Below are 10,811 nucleotides of genomic sequence, written 5' to 3' on the forward strand. Positions count from 1 at the left end.
CTTGCGCCTAATGTGCGCACCCAAATATACAAAAGTCACAGAACACTGGATACAAAAAATACACATTTAATTATTTAGTTTTTGGAAACCCATGTCAGTAGTTGTCAAACTAATCACTATGTCATTAATAGTCATAAACTGCAGTTTTTCAGAAACAAATATCATTTGTTCTATCAAGAGACGGCATGAATATGATTCTAGTTTATCTATCCTAATCACTAACTAACAAAAAACGTTGTAATTTTTCAAAAAGGTGAACAAACTACAGAAGATTATCCAATTTTTCAAAATTTGTAATCGAGTTCGTATCGGAATATGTATCACTGATTGTATCTTACAGGCGCAGGGCTAGTAAAATTATGTGAAACACCCTGTATATTACATAGTGCAACAAATGAATAAACGAATTATCGTCAAATTGACAATAACATAATAATATGTCAAAATTATAGTGATTTATTAATAAAATCATTAAATGAAAATCAAATAAGTGGCAATTCAAAAAGCACTGCTTTTTGTAAGAAAATATGTTGCTTCAAGATTTAACCAAATGTGTAAATAAAAGGAGGTAAACCACATTTATTTGAAAAAGTACCTACTTTTCATTTTCTTTAGACAACCATGTTAAAAAACACATTCTTATTTGTATTTATGTATTTCATAATATCTGCAAAATATCACACAAATGGTTTAAAATGTGAACTAAAAGGTGTGTTGAAGTTTCCTCACCTTTTCACCTTCCAAATCATTTTTTTTTAGGGTTGGTAAATAACAGAGTACAGTGTATACTCCATGACCGAGGAATCAACCCCTTCGATACAAGCGAAAACAGCACCGCTCGACTATTGAAAAAAATGCAAAAAGATAGGGAAAAACCAAAAGCAGTCATTTGGAAACACACTTTTGGTCTGGATTCAAACAAAACTTTTTTCCCCGGAAATGACCCAAACGAATTCAAAAAACACATTCGTGCCACCATCCCAGGTACTTAAGTACAAAGAGTTCTGCAAAAAACATAAAAACTAATAAAAAATAGGCACTAGGTGGTGTGGAGATGGAGACAGAGAGGGTGCCTTATCCTACGATGATTTAATGGTGTTTCTCCGCACCGAAAACTGTTGTAAAACACATGAAGCGTGCGTTTTGGTCATTGAAGGCAAGGAAAGTAAATACAAATTAATAAATGAGGGATTATTGAGGAGATATCACTGCGAATGCGAAAAGAAATTCCGCGAGTGTTTGAAAAATGCCCGAAATAATATTGCAAATAAAATCGGATTCACGTATTTCACCCTTTTTGGGCCGCAGTGTTTCAGGGAAGATTTTCCAAAAACAAACTGTACAAAAACGATAATGTAAGCGAAAACTACAATTGATTTAAGTTGTTTTATATGTTTTATAGGGGTAGATGTGCCGATTATGCGTATGAGAAAGAAAAAGATAAAAAATACCAGTGGTTTGATATTGCGACGTATCACTGAATTATTGAGTTATTGTAATAACAGTGTATAATTATTTTTTGACAGTTTTTTGTTCAGAATTCACGTGAAAAACGGAAAATAACTCATGATTTGTAATAAATATCCATTACGGAACACATAATTGTATCATTAATGATGTTTGATAAAAAAAGAAAAACCCTCATTTATTGCGTCTATAATTATACACCAATCAATCTAACGTTCGAAATTACGGATTCACAACATTGTTATTACTGTTGCATGTTTTATTTTTCTGTATAAAAAGAGGAAGGATCAAAACTGGTCCAAACGTGAAGTGCAATCGTTGACAAAGGTAATTTTTAGACGGGTATTGGGAGTTAGAATTTAACTATAATAGCCAGATGGGGTTGGAAAAACTAATCTTAAAGATAGTCCTCATGTTTGTCCTATTCCTAACTGTCTATGCTCGTAGATGTAGAACTCGTAACAGAACTAGAATATGTGTAAAAAATGAGGTATGTAAAACGTGTTGTTTTACCAATTTTCATACGAAAACTCCAGCCATCGTCGATTTTTATTGACAAATTATTGTCTTCTTTGTAAATATGACGACTCCGGAATGGATCTCTCACAACCTTTTCCAAAAAGCTCTCAATAACTATTTCAACGAAAACCTCCAACTTGTCACTTTTACAAGCACCAATGCCGTACCAGAGGGTGAAAACTACACCAGTGACCTTTTCCGATCAACCCTTATTTACATGAATCCCAAAAAGTTAGCTCGCAGTATAAAATACCCCAAATGTCTTATAAAACTCCTTTTAGAAATACAAAACACACATTGTCTGTTATTGTCAAATGTGGTAACGAAGAAGGTGGTGTTAAAACAGATCTGGCTAAAAAACTACATCTCTTTGACAAGGAAATCGAAATGTTTACTCGGACATTCCCGGCAATTTACGAGATTTTGGGTAAGTAACAAAAAACTAATTTTGGCAAAAATTGTTTTTTTTTGCAGGTGAGTACTACACGCTTTCATCCAAGTGTCTCTACGCCTGTAATGAGTCCCATTCGGTCATCATTCTCGAAGATCTAACAACTCTCAATTTTAAAATGTTGCCAAGGCATATCGGTTTTGACGTCGAACATTGCTTCAAAGTTGTGGAAAAAATGGCCCAAATGCATGCAGCTTCGGTAATTATGTATGAAAATGATCCTTCTTTGGTTAAATGTTACTCAGAGGGGTTGTATGCCGACAACGAAATGATAAGAGAGTGGGTGAGTAATAAATAATTGTTCAATAAGCGCCATCTATGACGAAAATTGACAGGTAAGTGCCGGTTACGCAGCCTTAAGTGATGCTTGTAATCGGTGGCCTGGTTTCGAAAAGTACGGCTACAAGCTATCGGCCCTTGGAGATGAAGCCCTTGAGCGTGGTTTCAAGGCTACTAAGAGGCGACTCGGGGGGTTTAATGTCCTCAATCATGGGGACTTGTGGGTGAACAATATGATGTTCTTGTATGAGCAAGATGGCAAATTGAAGGATATGCGTTTTGTCGATTTCCAAATGAACATTTTTACAAGTCCTGCAATTGATTTGCACTATTTCATAGCGACGAGTACTAAAGTTGAAGTCAAGTCTGATTGCGTTGAGATTATTTTGGACCATTATTATGCCCAATTGTTGGCTAATTTGGCTAAATTGCAATATTCGTTAGAGAGAGTTCCGACACGGGAACAATTCAAGAAAGACTACAATGCGAGGGCGTTTTATGGTCTCATGGGGGCTGCCACAGTCTTGGCTTTTGTCAAAGCGTCGAGCCGAAAAGACGCCTCTTTTGAAAATGTGATGAGAGATGGAAGTTTGGATGGGTTTCGTTACCACGCTTATAACAATGAAAGATATAGGAAGCACATGGAACACTTGTTACCCTATTATGATAGTTTTGGGATTCTGGACTAATTAAAATATTATGTAAATGAGTAAAATCGTTTCAATTTCCCGCTTATCCCTTCATAACCAATTGGAACGCAAATCGTGGTCACGTGAGCCGAAACAAAATTGGTATTTTGAAACGAATTCAATTGTTTCTGCTTTTTCACTTTATGTCAATTTTATTTTTTTTCTAGACAATAAAATGCAAAATTCATTTGAAAATAATAACACTGGTTAGTATTTGTAGTAATAAAAGTATTTTAAATAAATTAATGTTTTTGGGAAGTAAAAGAAGATGCGGAACAGCGGAAAAATGGCAGCACTAAAGTCCTTTCAAGGACTACAATGTAAGCTAATTAAAAGACAATTAAGTTGTTGTAAAATTGTTCGTAGCGCAAATCTTGGTAAAACTCGGACTAGTACATCGATAAAAGTTGATCATTCAAAGGATAAAGAATTAATTAATAGTGGATTTCAAAGATTAGTGTCAAATGTTGCGTTAAAAAAAATTGTTAACAAGCCGTCAAAAGTGCTTACAATTAAGAAGAAAGAAAGCAAAATGTTGTCGTCATCTGTTCCGACTACAATTCCAGATCGGTACTTAAGTGCTTAATTATGTTTAATTTATTCACATTTTTTTTGTAGAGAATTAAACTCCCATATTGTATTGACTAAACAAATGTCTGTTGATAAATACACAATGACTGATTTTGAAGAAAAAGGACAAAGAGTAGATTTAGACTCGTCGGTTTTTAGCGAGCAACCTTACAGGTTTAAAATTAATTTCTTCAATAGGGTTTTAAACAACAAATTACAGGGATCTGCAGTGGACAGATCCAAGACTTTTAAAAAAATATTCCTTGTACAAACAACCCTACAAAAAGTCCCTCACGATTCCTATTGTAAATAAATCGGAATATGGTTCAGATGTAATAGAAAACTCGGACGACGACGCTGAACTTTTTTATTCGAAACATGAACATTTTTTATTTAAATGTGGGTTATTCAACAATGAAAAACTATCATTTATTCAATTTCTTCCCAGGTCTTTATTATTTTAGTAAAACTTCTGTTTCATTCGTCGGAGTCATGTGTGGTTTAACATTGCTTACTGTAATCTTGTGGAAAATTCTCGACGAGCAATTAATTCAACTTAATTTTACCTTAGAAGCACCTAAACACGCCTTGTTTTTTCAGAGAAATCTCGTACATCTTATAAGAACTGTAGTAAATGTGGTCCAAACTCTCTTTGGAAAATTTGTGCGAGTGTTAACCATGACGGTGAGAAAAACAAGAGATCCGGAAATGATAATAAGTGATCAATTTCAGACAAGTGAAGCATTTGCGAAAGAAACCGACCCAGGAACGTGGTACAGTTTATATTGAAATTTGAGTCATTTTGTCAATATTTTTTGTGAAGAGTGAATAAAAAGTAATGATAATAATGAAAATTTATTGGTGTCAAATTAAATACAAATTATGCGCGTCTATTAAACGTGTTTGCAGTAGGTTGCGTTAACTGCAACCCGCTGATATTGTTGAAGTCGAGCATCTTCAACATCTCTTTAGTCTCTGGATCAACTTCAATAATATCGTGCTCCAGAGCAGAGACTTCAGGAACGAAGTTATCCCTTCTTTCCCTCTCTTCCTCTTGCAATTTGATGGAAATTCCACGGACTTGGGAATGGCGAAGTCGCTTCATCAAATGGGTTACAAATCCCGCGATTTTGTTACGCAGAGGTTTGGTCGGGATGATTGCGATTTCCTCACAAATGCGTTTGTTGGTGTGGAAATCAAGAGTTAAACGAGTGTAATATTTCTCGATTATTACTTTCGATGCCTTTTTCACGGTTTTTGTACGTACGCGACCCATGGTGCTGGAAAACACACACCGTCAGAACACAAATGGTCTAACCTAACAATATTTTCAAATAAAGGCCTTCAATAAAGGCACAAAGCACGCTAATGTTACAACAATAGCGTTGCGTATTGTATATTAAGCAAATTTGAGTTATTTACCTGAATATTATTAATTTTTGCCGTACAGCAAAACGTGGTCACTGCGAACTTGTCACAAAAAGAGGGCGCTCGTGGCACAACTTTGCCAACGTTCCGAATCAAAAGTAACTAACTGAGTTGGTAAAAAATTAAAAAAAACATTTTTTTTTTATAAATTATTACATTTTATTTAAGTACAATCAACACTAATTGCTTAAAAATTAAATGTAGGTGCGTCTTCTGGGATTGTGCACCCTCTTCTTTTAATAATTTCTTCTGCAGCATAATTTCCTAATTCACAACATGTTTTAAGTGGCTTTTTGCAGAGATATCCACTTAAGAAACCTGCCACAAACGCATCCCCAGCACCTGTCGTATCAACAATTTCCTCACTCTTTATTGGTGGTACTTCAATTTCCACAAAAGTTTTACCTCCATCTCCAACACATATCACAGAATTGGCACCATCAGTGACTACCACAGTTTTTCCCAGTTTACCCAAATTTCTAATGAAATTTTCAACACAAGTCTCATTCATAGACAAACAAATTGTTTGAAATTCCCTCTTATTACCAAAAATTATTGCAGACTTTTGGGCAAAATCAATAACGGTTTGTGTGTAGTCTGTGCATAAATATTGCCCTGACAAGTTAAATACAAATTGTTTGTTGAGCTGATTACAACAGTCTATGATAGCGGAAGCAACTTCGATTCTTTTTGTAATAAAGAACCCTTCCATGTACACCAAAGTCGCGTCTTGAAGTTGTGAAATGATTTGCGAATTTGATGAAAAATCATCAGGAGACATTACTTCAGCAGCACCTAAATAAGCAACTAGAGATCTGCTTTCCCCTGTAACTAAAGCCACAGTTGATCCTGTAATGTAACCACGCTGTGTAACATAATTCGTGTCCACTCCGTGTTTTTCTAAAATTTGTTTCAAAGTTTTTCCCTCATTGTCGTTTCCAATAGCCCCAAATATTGTAGCACAACATTTTTGATCCAAAAGCCATTGCATCACCTTGAGTGTGTTTTGTGCACAACCACCAGCCACGAAAGTTTTCTCATATCTAAGGAAAAACCAATTATGTTGTTTTAATAACAAAGTGTTTATGATTTTACTCTTTAATGTCTTCTATCAATGCCTTCATTTCCTTCTGGCTAACTTCTTTTTGACCGTCTTTTTCCAAAAAATATTTTTTCAAAAGAGCGTCGTCTTTTAATAGGACAATTGTGTCCAACAAGGGGTTACCGAATGCAACAATTTTCATTTTAATTGTTTAAAAAAACAATACACTATAGCCAATCACTTTACGAAATAGTAGAAAAATAGAAAATAATAATGTAATTATCAAACTGTTTGTAAAAAAAGATTTTAAGTTATCATCAAAAAGCGATTCATTTTTCATGGCCAGTTCGCGATATAGTCTAAGAGCCCGTGGTCGCCAGACCTTCCACATTTTTAAAAGATGAAAATTTGTCAGCGCATACTTCCAATACAGGTAGGAACGATGGGCAAGTATGAAGTTTGGGTCATCGTGGCTTTGGGAGATAACAGGTAGCAAAAAAGTAAAAAATACCAACTTAAATTTATCAAATAAAAAAGCGTAATTTTTTTTATATTGTCTTCGGAATAATATTAGAAATCTATTGTCAAACACTTAATATCGTGGCAACCCCTTGTCATACACCCTTAAACTTTAATAAATTGTAACTGTACTTACGTTACAGTGTAAAAGCTGAATTTTATACATGTTACTTAGGTAACTATTGGAAGATGTTGTCTCATTGGCCAGACAGTTTTGACAGTTCTAAGTGCTAAGTTCTAAGTTTTAAGTAAAATAAATATGATTCACTTTTGACAAAGTATCATCATGGGAGCTACCCTATATGTTTATCTGGCCAGGGGTAAAACTGTCGAAACTGTCTGGTTACTGAGAGAAAACATCTTCTAATAGTTGTCCAAGTAAATGTATAAAATGCAGCTTTTAAAACAGTTACATGAGGTGATTTCTAATATTATTCCGAAGAAAATATAAAAAAATTACGCTTTTTTATTTGATAATTTTAAGTTAACATTTTTTATTTCTTTGCTACCTGTTATCTCCCAAAGCAACGACGACCCAAACATCATACTTGCCCATCGTTTCTACCTATGTTGGTATAGCTTGTTCCAAATCTGGTAACGAACTGACGTTGTCAAAAATGATTGAATTTTGACACTACACATATGTTTACTGTTAAAAAAAATATTGTTCATAGGTGTCGTATGAAATAATATTTCAAAACCAGTAAGTAGGTACTCGTACATAAGATGAAGAATGATGAACAAATTATTAAATTTTTAATACATGGAAAGAATTTTCAAAAATGATATTCCTAACTATCCTTGTCTTCAAAATTTTTAGAGAAAAAAAAATACGCCCATGTATTTTTTTATCTTAACCAAGTGGGCGCACTCCAAGTGTCTTTTCTGTCACTGTCATTTCGCCACCAGAAATGGAATGAGCTTTAGTATGCGCTGACAAATTTTCAGCTTTTATAAAATGACGAAGGTCTGGCGACCGCAGGCTCTTGCTCTAATAATTTTCATCATCAAATATTTAAGCCACCTTGCTTTTCCCCTACTCTTATCATTACGACATCAATTATTTTTATCTGTATATTTGCTCTGGGTGATAAAGAGCTATTATTGAGGTTGAATGGTTGACTTCAGGAAGAACAAATCAAAAAATTAATAATTCTGTTTGCACGTTGGCACCACTTGTAATGCAGCAATATGGAGGACTGACTGACTGACAGTCCTGTCAGTTTTGTGGTGTTGTGTCAATATTTGGTGGTGATTGGGTGATATTTTAATTGTAAACGAAAAAATTGTTTTGTACATTTTTATCATAAATGACGTCTGGCAAGGACACAATGGGGTAAATAACAAATCTTTACAAAAAAGTTTCACTTTTTATTTTAATAATAATTAAAATAATTAGATTCATTCTTAATTATTTAACTGGAAAAAGTGCGAAAAATCACTACTTGTTTCTGTGATTTTTTTGTTGAAATAGTCTTTGGTTTGTCTCCAGTCCTGACTCTTGACCACTCCCCCTTGCAGACCTTGTGGTAATTTTTGAAATTTCTTTCCAGTGAACAACCTATTTTTACATGTAAAGCCCACGTTTTTCACATTGATCCGAAGACAAAACGGTCATGGATGCCGGCATCTAGTTCAGCAGTCAGTGTTTCATTTTTTTACGATTCCTCACGAAGTCTATACAGAATCATCAGTGTTGAAGGCCAGAAAGCTGTTATAAATAGTACAGTTACCCCAAATATGACCTTTACAAAGACGTCGCAAAAATTTGGACAATGGTCAGACGTGAGAGCCAACACTGTATATGGATTGGGCTTTTCTTCAGAGACTGAACTTCAAAAGGTTTGACTCTTTCATTGGCAATGAAAAATCAAAGTTGTCACGTGTTTTTTGACAGTTTATTGACAAATTCAATGAGGTGAAAGAAGCTACTAGATCAGCTATAAGTAAAGTCACTGCCAACGGTGGTTCAGCTGTAACACCTGTTACAAGCGCGAATGCCAGTCCTATTACCGCGAGAGCAGCCAATGCCACCCCAGATCAATCAGATAATCTACTCGAACCTCCTGGTTTGTCATCATTGACTAGATTTTGCAACAATTTTTCATATTTTTATGTAGGAAGTGCCGTAACTACATCTACACCTAGTGTTAAGTCGGACGACGACATCCCCCATCCCCGAAGTCACTCAATTTCCACACTGCAAAGTAACGAAAGCCCCAGTCATCAAATTAAACCGGATAAAACACAATATGGAAATGCCCCAACGAATCCAATCGATATGCAGCTGAAATACGAGAATGACAGACTCAAGTTGGCATTAGCACAAAGGTATGGCTCAATTTCATAACAAATTTATTAAATTGAGTACAAAAATTGAGGTATAAAAAGTATCACAAAAACAAATTAATAGTGTCCGCCATAAACGCCTCCGATTTGACCACCATGTTGGTGTGGTTCGCCAATTTTATGCACAACGGCGTTAAATCCGTTATGTTTGTCAGCTTTATATTCCACGACACGAGTAGTACCATCGGCCTCCTAAAAATTATCAATTATTTCAGTCTTGAGTCAATTTTTACAACCTTTAAGGTGTAGGTCCCTTTAACTTGGTCGCCATCGCGCTCTTCGATGTGTTGTTTCTCATCGCCGGTATGAGGGTCATGTACTGCGTAGTTGAATTGATATTTGGGGTGGTGCTACATTTGCCAAAATCAGTGAGAAATCACATAAATCATTCACTTACGTTATGGTGTTCCTCGTGGCCCCCATACTCGATTTCGCCCCCTACATGGCCTCCATAACCCTGCAATTCACCCAAATATTCGGCGTAAGCACCCAAGAAAAGGGTAGTGATGACGAACACCTTAAAAACAAGGATTAGTCACTGGTTTAGCACCACACAGGATTTTACTTTGAACATTGTTGATGTGTTGATGAACTGATGTCGAAGAGTGGTTGCGTTTGAGTTTTATAGTTGCCACCACACCAGAGCCTCCCTTCAATCTTCCTCACTTTCTCTGACGTTGCATCGGCTCGGTTTTTCGTTGCGAAAAAACGTTGCTGATTTGCCTTGTTGCATTCGAGACGCAATAAATTATAGGTTTGTGTATCGTCAGAAAAAGTGAAACTGTTACGCTTTTTTGGTTTATTGATAAGCACACATAAATTACACACTTCGTCAAAGACTTGTGTGATTTTTTTGCACATTGTTTAAATTTTTCGTCCATAAAATTTACTTCCTAAAGGAGGTTTTTATGTAATAGTTCTTTTTGGTTAAAATAACTGAATTTGGCAAGAGTAAATGACGACGTATCGAGAATCTATCTTTGATCTTGCAACAATTTGCACAACGTTCACGAAAGTGTAAATAAAACTTGCAGTGAATAAACTAATAAATGTAATTGGGTTTTGTAAAGAAATTGTGCGTGAATAATTCAATTCAGAGCTAATATACATATACATATTTATTTTAATTGCAATTTTATAGTACAGACAGTTATGAAAATAAAAAATAACACTTTTGTCAAACTATTTTTCTTGGACAACTTAGTTACGCTTTGTTAAATTATGCCAAATACAGGATGCGCCAGAACTCGCGCCCCTGAGAAAATTTTCAAGTAAGCTAAGATACCAGGAACATTGAAAAAACGTTTAAAAAATTCTATCTGTCAAAAAATTTTGACATTTATTTTTTGACATTTGACGTTTTTTTAATAATACTGATGATCTTGTATACAGGATAAATATAAAGTATGGAACCAAGCCGTTTTATTTTTAATCATTTACCCCCAGAAAATAATAATTAAGATAAATTAAAATAATATAAAAAATGTGATCGTATTTT

General features: G+C 34.8%; 7 protein-coding genes across 15 annotated transcripts in view; 4 read left to right on the forward strand and 3 right to left on the reverse strand.

Moving 5' to 3' along the window:
- The first annotated feature begins 417 nt into the window (after positions 1–417).
- LOC123010406 (phospholipase A2-like) lies at positions 418–1,597 on the forward strand. 2 transcript variants are annotated; one of them, XM_044407277.1, is made up of 5 exons: positions 418–568; positions 616–709; positions 760–984; positions 1,037–1,355; positions 1,403–1,597. In XM_044407277.1, exons 2-5 carry the CDS (start codon positions 622–624, stop codon positions 1,479–1,481), a joined length of 711 nt encoding a protein of 236 aa, XP_044263212.1. In that variant the 5' UTR covers positions 418–568; positions 616–621; the 3' UTR covers positions 1,482–1,597. The 2 variants fall into 2 exon arrangements, with proteins under 2 accessions (XP_044263212.1, XP_044263213.1); XM_044407278.1 differs by lacking the exon at positions 616–709.
- A 131-nt stretch (positions 1,598–1,728) lies between these two features.
- Positions 1,729–3,405, forward strand: LOC123010402. Of its 2 annotated transcripts, none has more exons than XM_044407269.1 (6): positions 1,729–1,794; positions 1,844–1,957; positions 2,004–2,217; positions 2,268–2,413; positions 2,461–2,720; positions 2,773–3,405. In XM_044407269.1, the coding sequence occupies exons 3-6, from the start codon at positions 2,048–2,050 to the stop codon at positions 3,403–3,405; spliced, it is 1,209 nt and encodes a 402-aa protein (XP_044263204.1). In that variant the 5' UTR covers positions 1,729–1,794; positions 1,844–1,957; positions 2,004–2,047. The 2 variants fall into 2 exon arrangements, with proteins under 2 accessions (XP_044263204.1, XP_044263205.1); XM_044407270.1 differs by having other exon boundaries at positions 1,772–1,794; positions 1,915–1,957.
- Positions 3,406–3,517: 112 nt separating this feature from the next.
- LOC123010405 lies at positions 3,518–4,726 on the forward strand. The gene is made up of 8 exons (XM_044407276.1): positions 3,518–3,611; positions 3,665–3,725; positions 3,772–3,975; positions 4,024–4,149; positions 4,196–4,374; positions 4,424–4,491; positions 4,547–4,659; positions 4,708–4,726. The coding sequence occupies exons 1-7, from the start codon at positions 3,581–3,583 to the stop codon at positions 4,595–4,597; spliced, it is 720 nt and encodes a 239-aa protein (XP_044263211.1). The 5' UTR covers positions 3,518–3,580; the 3' UTR covers positions 4,598–4,659; positions 4,708–4,726.
- Positions 4,727–4,817: 91 nt separating this feature from the next.
- On the reverse strand, positions 4,818–5,493 carry LOC123010407 (40S ribosomal protein S17). Its single transcript, XM_044407280.1, has 2 exons — positions 5,398–5,493; positions 4,818–5,255 (listed from the first exon to the last, which is right to left on the reverse strand). The coding sequence occupies exon 2, from the start codon at positions 5,249–5,251 to the stop codon at positions 4,856–4,858; it is 396 nt and encodes a 131-aa protein (XP_044263215.1). The 5' UTR covers positions 5,252–5,255; positions 5,398–5,493; the 3' UTR covers positions 4,818–4,855.
- Positions 5,494–5,537: 44 nt separating this feature from the next.
- On the reverse strand, positions 5,538–8,150 carry LOC123010403 (adenosine kinase-like). 5 transcript variants are annotated; one of them, XM_044407274.1, is made up of 3 exons: positions 7,989–8,150; positions 6,499–6,556; positions 5,538–6,446 (listed from the first exon to the last, which is right to left on the reverse strand). In XM_044407274.1, exons 1-3 carry the CDS (start codon positions 8,011–8,013, stop codon positions 5,591–5,593), a joined length of 939 nt encoding a protein of 312 aa, XP_044263209.1. In that variant the 5' UTR covers positions 8,014–8,150; the 3' UTR covers positions 5,538–5,590. The 5 variants fall into 5 exon arrangements, with proteins under 5 accessions (XP_044263209.1, XP_044263207.1, XP_044263208.1 ...); XM_044407272.1 differs by having other exon boundaries at positions 6,499–6,732; positions 8,017–8,116; XM_044407273.1 differs by having other exon boundaries at positions 6,499–6,685; positions 7,989–8,112.
- The window catches only part of LOC123010401 (homer protein homolog 2), a 7,841-nt gene continuing 5,105 nt past the window's right edge, over positions 8,076–10,811 (forward strand). Inside the window, exons 1-4 of one of the 3 annotated variants that reach the window (XM_044407268.1) lie at positions 8,085–8,300; positions 8,518–8,806; positions 8,862–9,033; positions 9,085–9,295. In XM_044407268.1, the coding sequence (XP_044263203.1) occupies positions 8,275–8,300; positions 8,518–8,806; positions 8,862–9,033; positions 9,085–9,295 (698 nt within the window). In that variant the 5' untranslated portion in view covers positions 8,085–8,274. Of the gene's footprint in view, positions 8,301–8,517; positions 8,807–8,861; positions 9,296–10,811 lie in introns of all 3 variants that reach the window. The other 2 variants (XM_044407267.1, XM_044407266.1) reach the window with 2 other exon arrangements.
- LOC123010408 (cuticle protein 8-like) lies at positions 9,303–10,016 on the reverse strand. Its single transcript, XM_044407281.1, has 4 exons — positions 9,879–10,016; positions 9,711–9,830; positions 9,550–9,663; positions 9,303–9,505 (listed from the first exon to the last, which is right to left on the reverse strand). Exons 1-4 carry the CDS (start codon positions 9,885–9,887, stop codon positions 9,371–9,373), a joined length of 378 nt encoding a protein of 125 aa, XP_044263216.1. The 5' UTR covers positions 9,888–10,016; the 3' UTR covers positions 9,303–9,370.

This window comes from Tribolium madens, unplaced genomic scaffold, assembly GCF_015345945.1.
Source record: "Tribolium madens isolate multiple individuals breed KSU strain unplaced genomic scaffold, Tmad_KSU_1.1 Scaffold_91;HRSCAF=231;Tcas5.2_LG7, whole genome shotgun sequence".
Classification (NCBI taxonomy): Eukaryota; Metazoa; Arthropoda; class Insecta; order Coleoptera; family Tenebrionidae; genus Tribolium; species Tribolium madens.

Coding starts and splice junctions, on each gene's coding strand:
- LOC123010406 (XM_044407277.1), top strand. CDS start 622: ATGTTAAAAAACACATTCTTATTTGTATTTATGTATTTCATAATATCT. Junction 985..1,036: donor CATTCGTGCCACCATCCCAG/GTACTTAAGTAC, acceptor AATAAAAAATAG/GCACTAGGTGGTGTGGAGAT. Junction 1,356..1,402: donor AACTGTACAAAAACGATAAT/GTAAGCGAAAAC, acceptor TATGTTTTATAG/GGGTAGATGTGCCGATTATG.
- LOC123010403 (XM_044407272.1), bottom strand. CDS start 6,647: ATGAAAATTGTTGCATTCGGTAACCCCTTGTTGGACACAATTGTCCTA. Junction 6,447..6,498: donor TTGATAGAAGACATTAAAGA/GTAAAATCATAA, acceptor GTTTTTCCTTAG/ATATGAGAAAACTTTCGTGG.
- LOC123010405 (XM_044407276.1), top strand. CDS start 3,581: ATGCAAAATTCATTTGAAAATAATAACACTG. Junction 3,612..3,664: donor ATTTGAAAATAATAACACTG/GTTAGTATTTGT, acceptor GTTTTTGGGAAG/TAAAAGAAGATGCGGAACAG. Junction 4,150..4,195: donor TTTAGCGAGCAACCTTACAG/GTTTAAAATTAA, acceptor AACAAATTACAG/GGATCTGCAGTGGACAGATC.
- LOC123010408 (XM_044407281.1), bottom strand. Junction 9,664..9,710: donor GCCACGAGGAACACCATAAC/GTAAGTGAATGA, acceptor TGGCAAATGTAG/CACCACCCCAAATATCAATT. Junction 9,506..9,549: donor AAGGGACCTACACCTTAAAG/GTTGTAAAAATT, acceptor GATAATTTTTAG/GAGGCCGATGGTACTACTCG.
- LOC123010402 (XM_044407269.1), top strand. CDS start 2,048: ATGACGACTCCGGAATGGATCTCTCACAACCTTTTCCAAAAAGCTCTC. Junction 2,218..2,267: donor ATTTACATGAATCCCAAAAA/GTTAGCTCGCAG, acceptor AACTCCTTTTAG/AAATACAAAACACACATTGT. Junction 2,414..2,460: donor GGCAATTTACGAGATTTTGG/GTAAGTAACAAA, acceptor TTTTTTTTGCAG/GTGAGTACTACACGCTTTCA.
- LOC123010407 (XM_044407280.1), bottom strand. CDS start 5,251: ATGGGTCGCGTACGTACAAAAACCGTGAAAAAGGCATCGAAAGTAATA.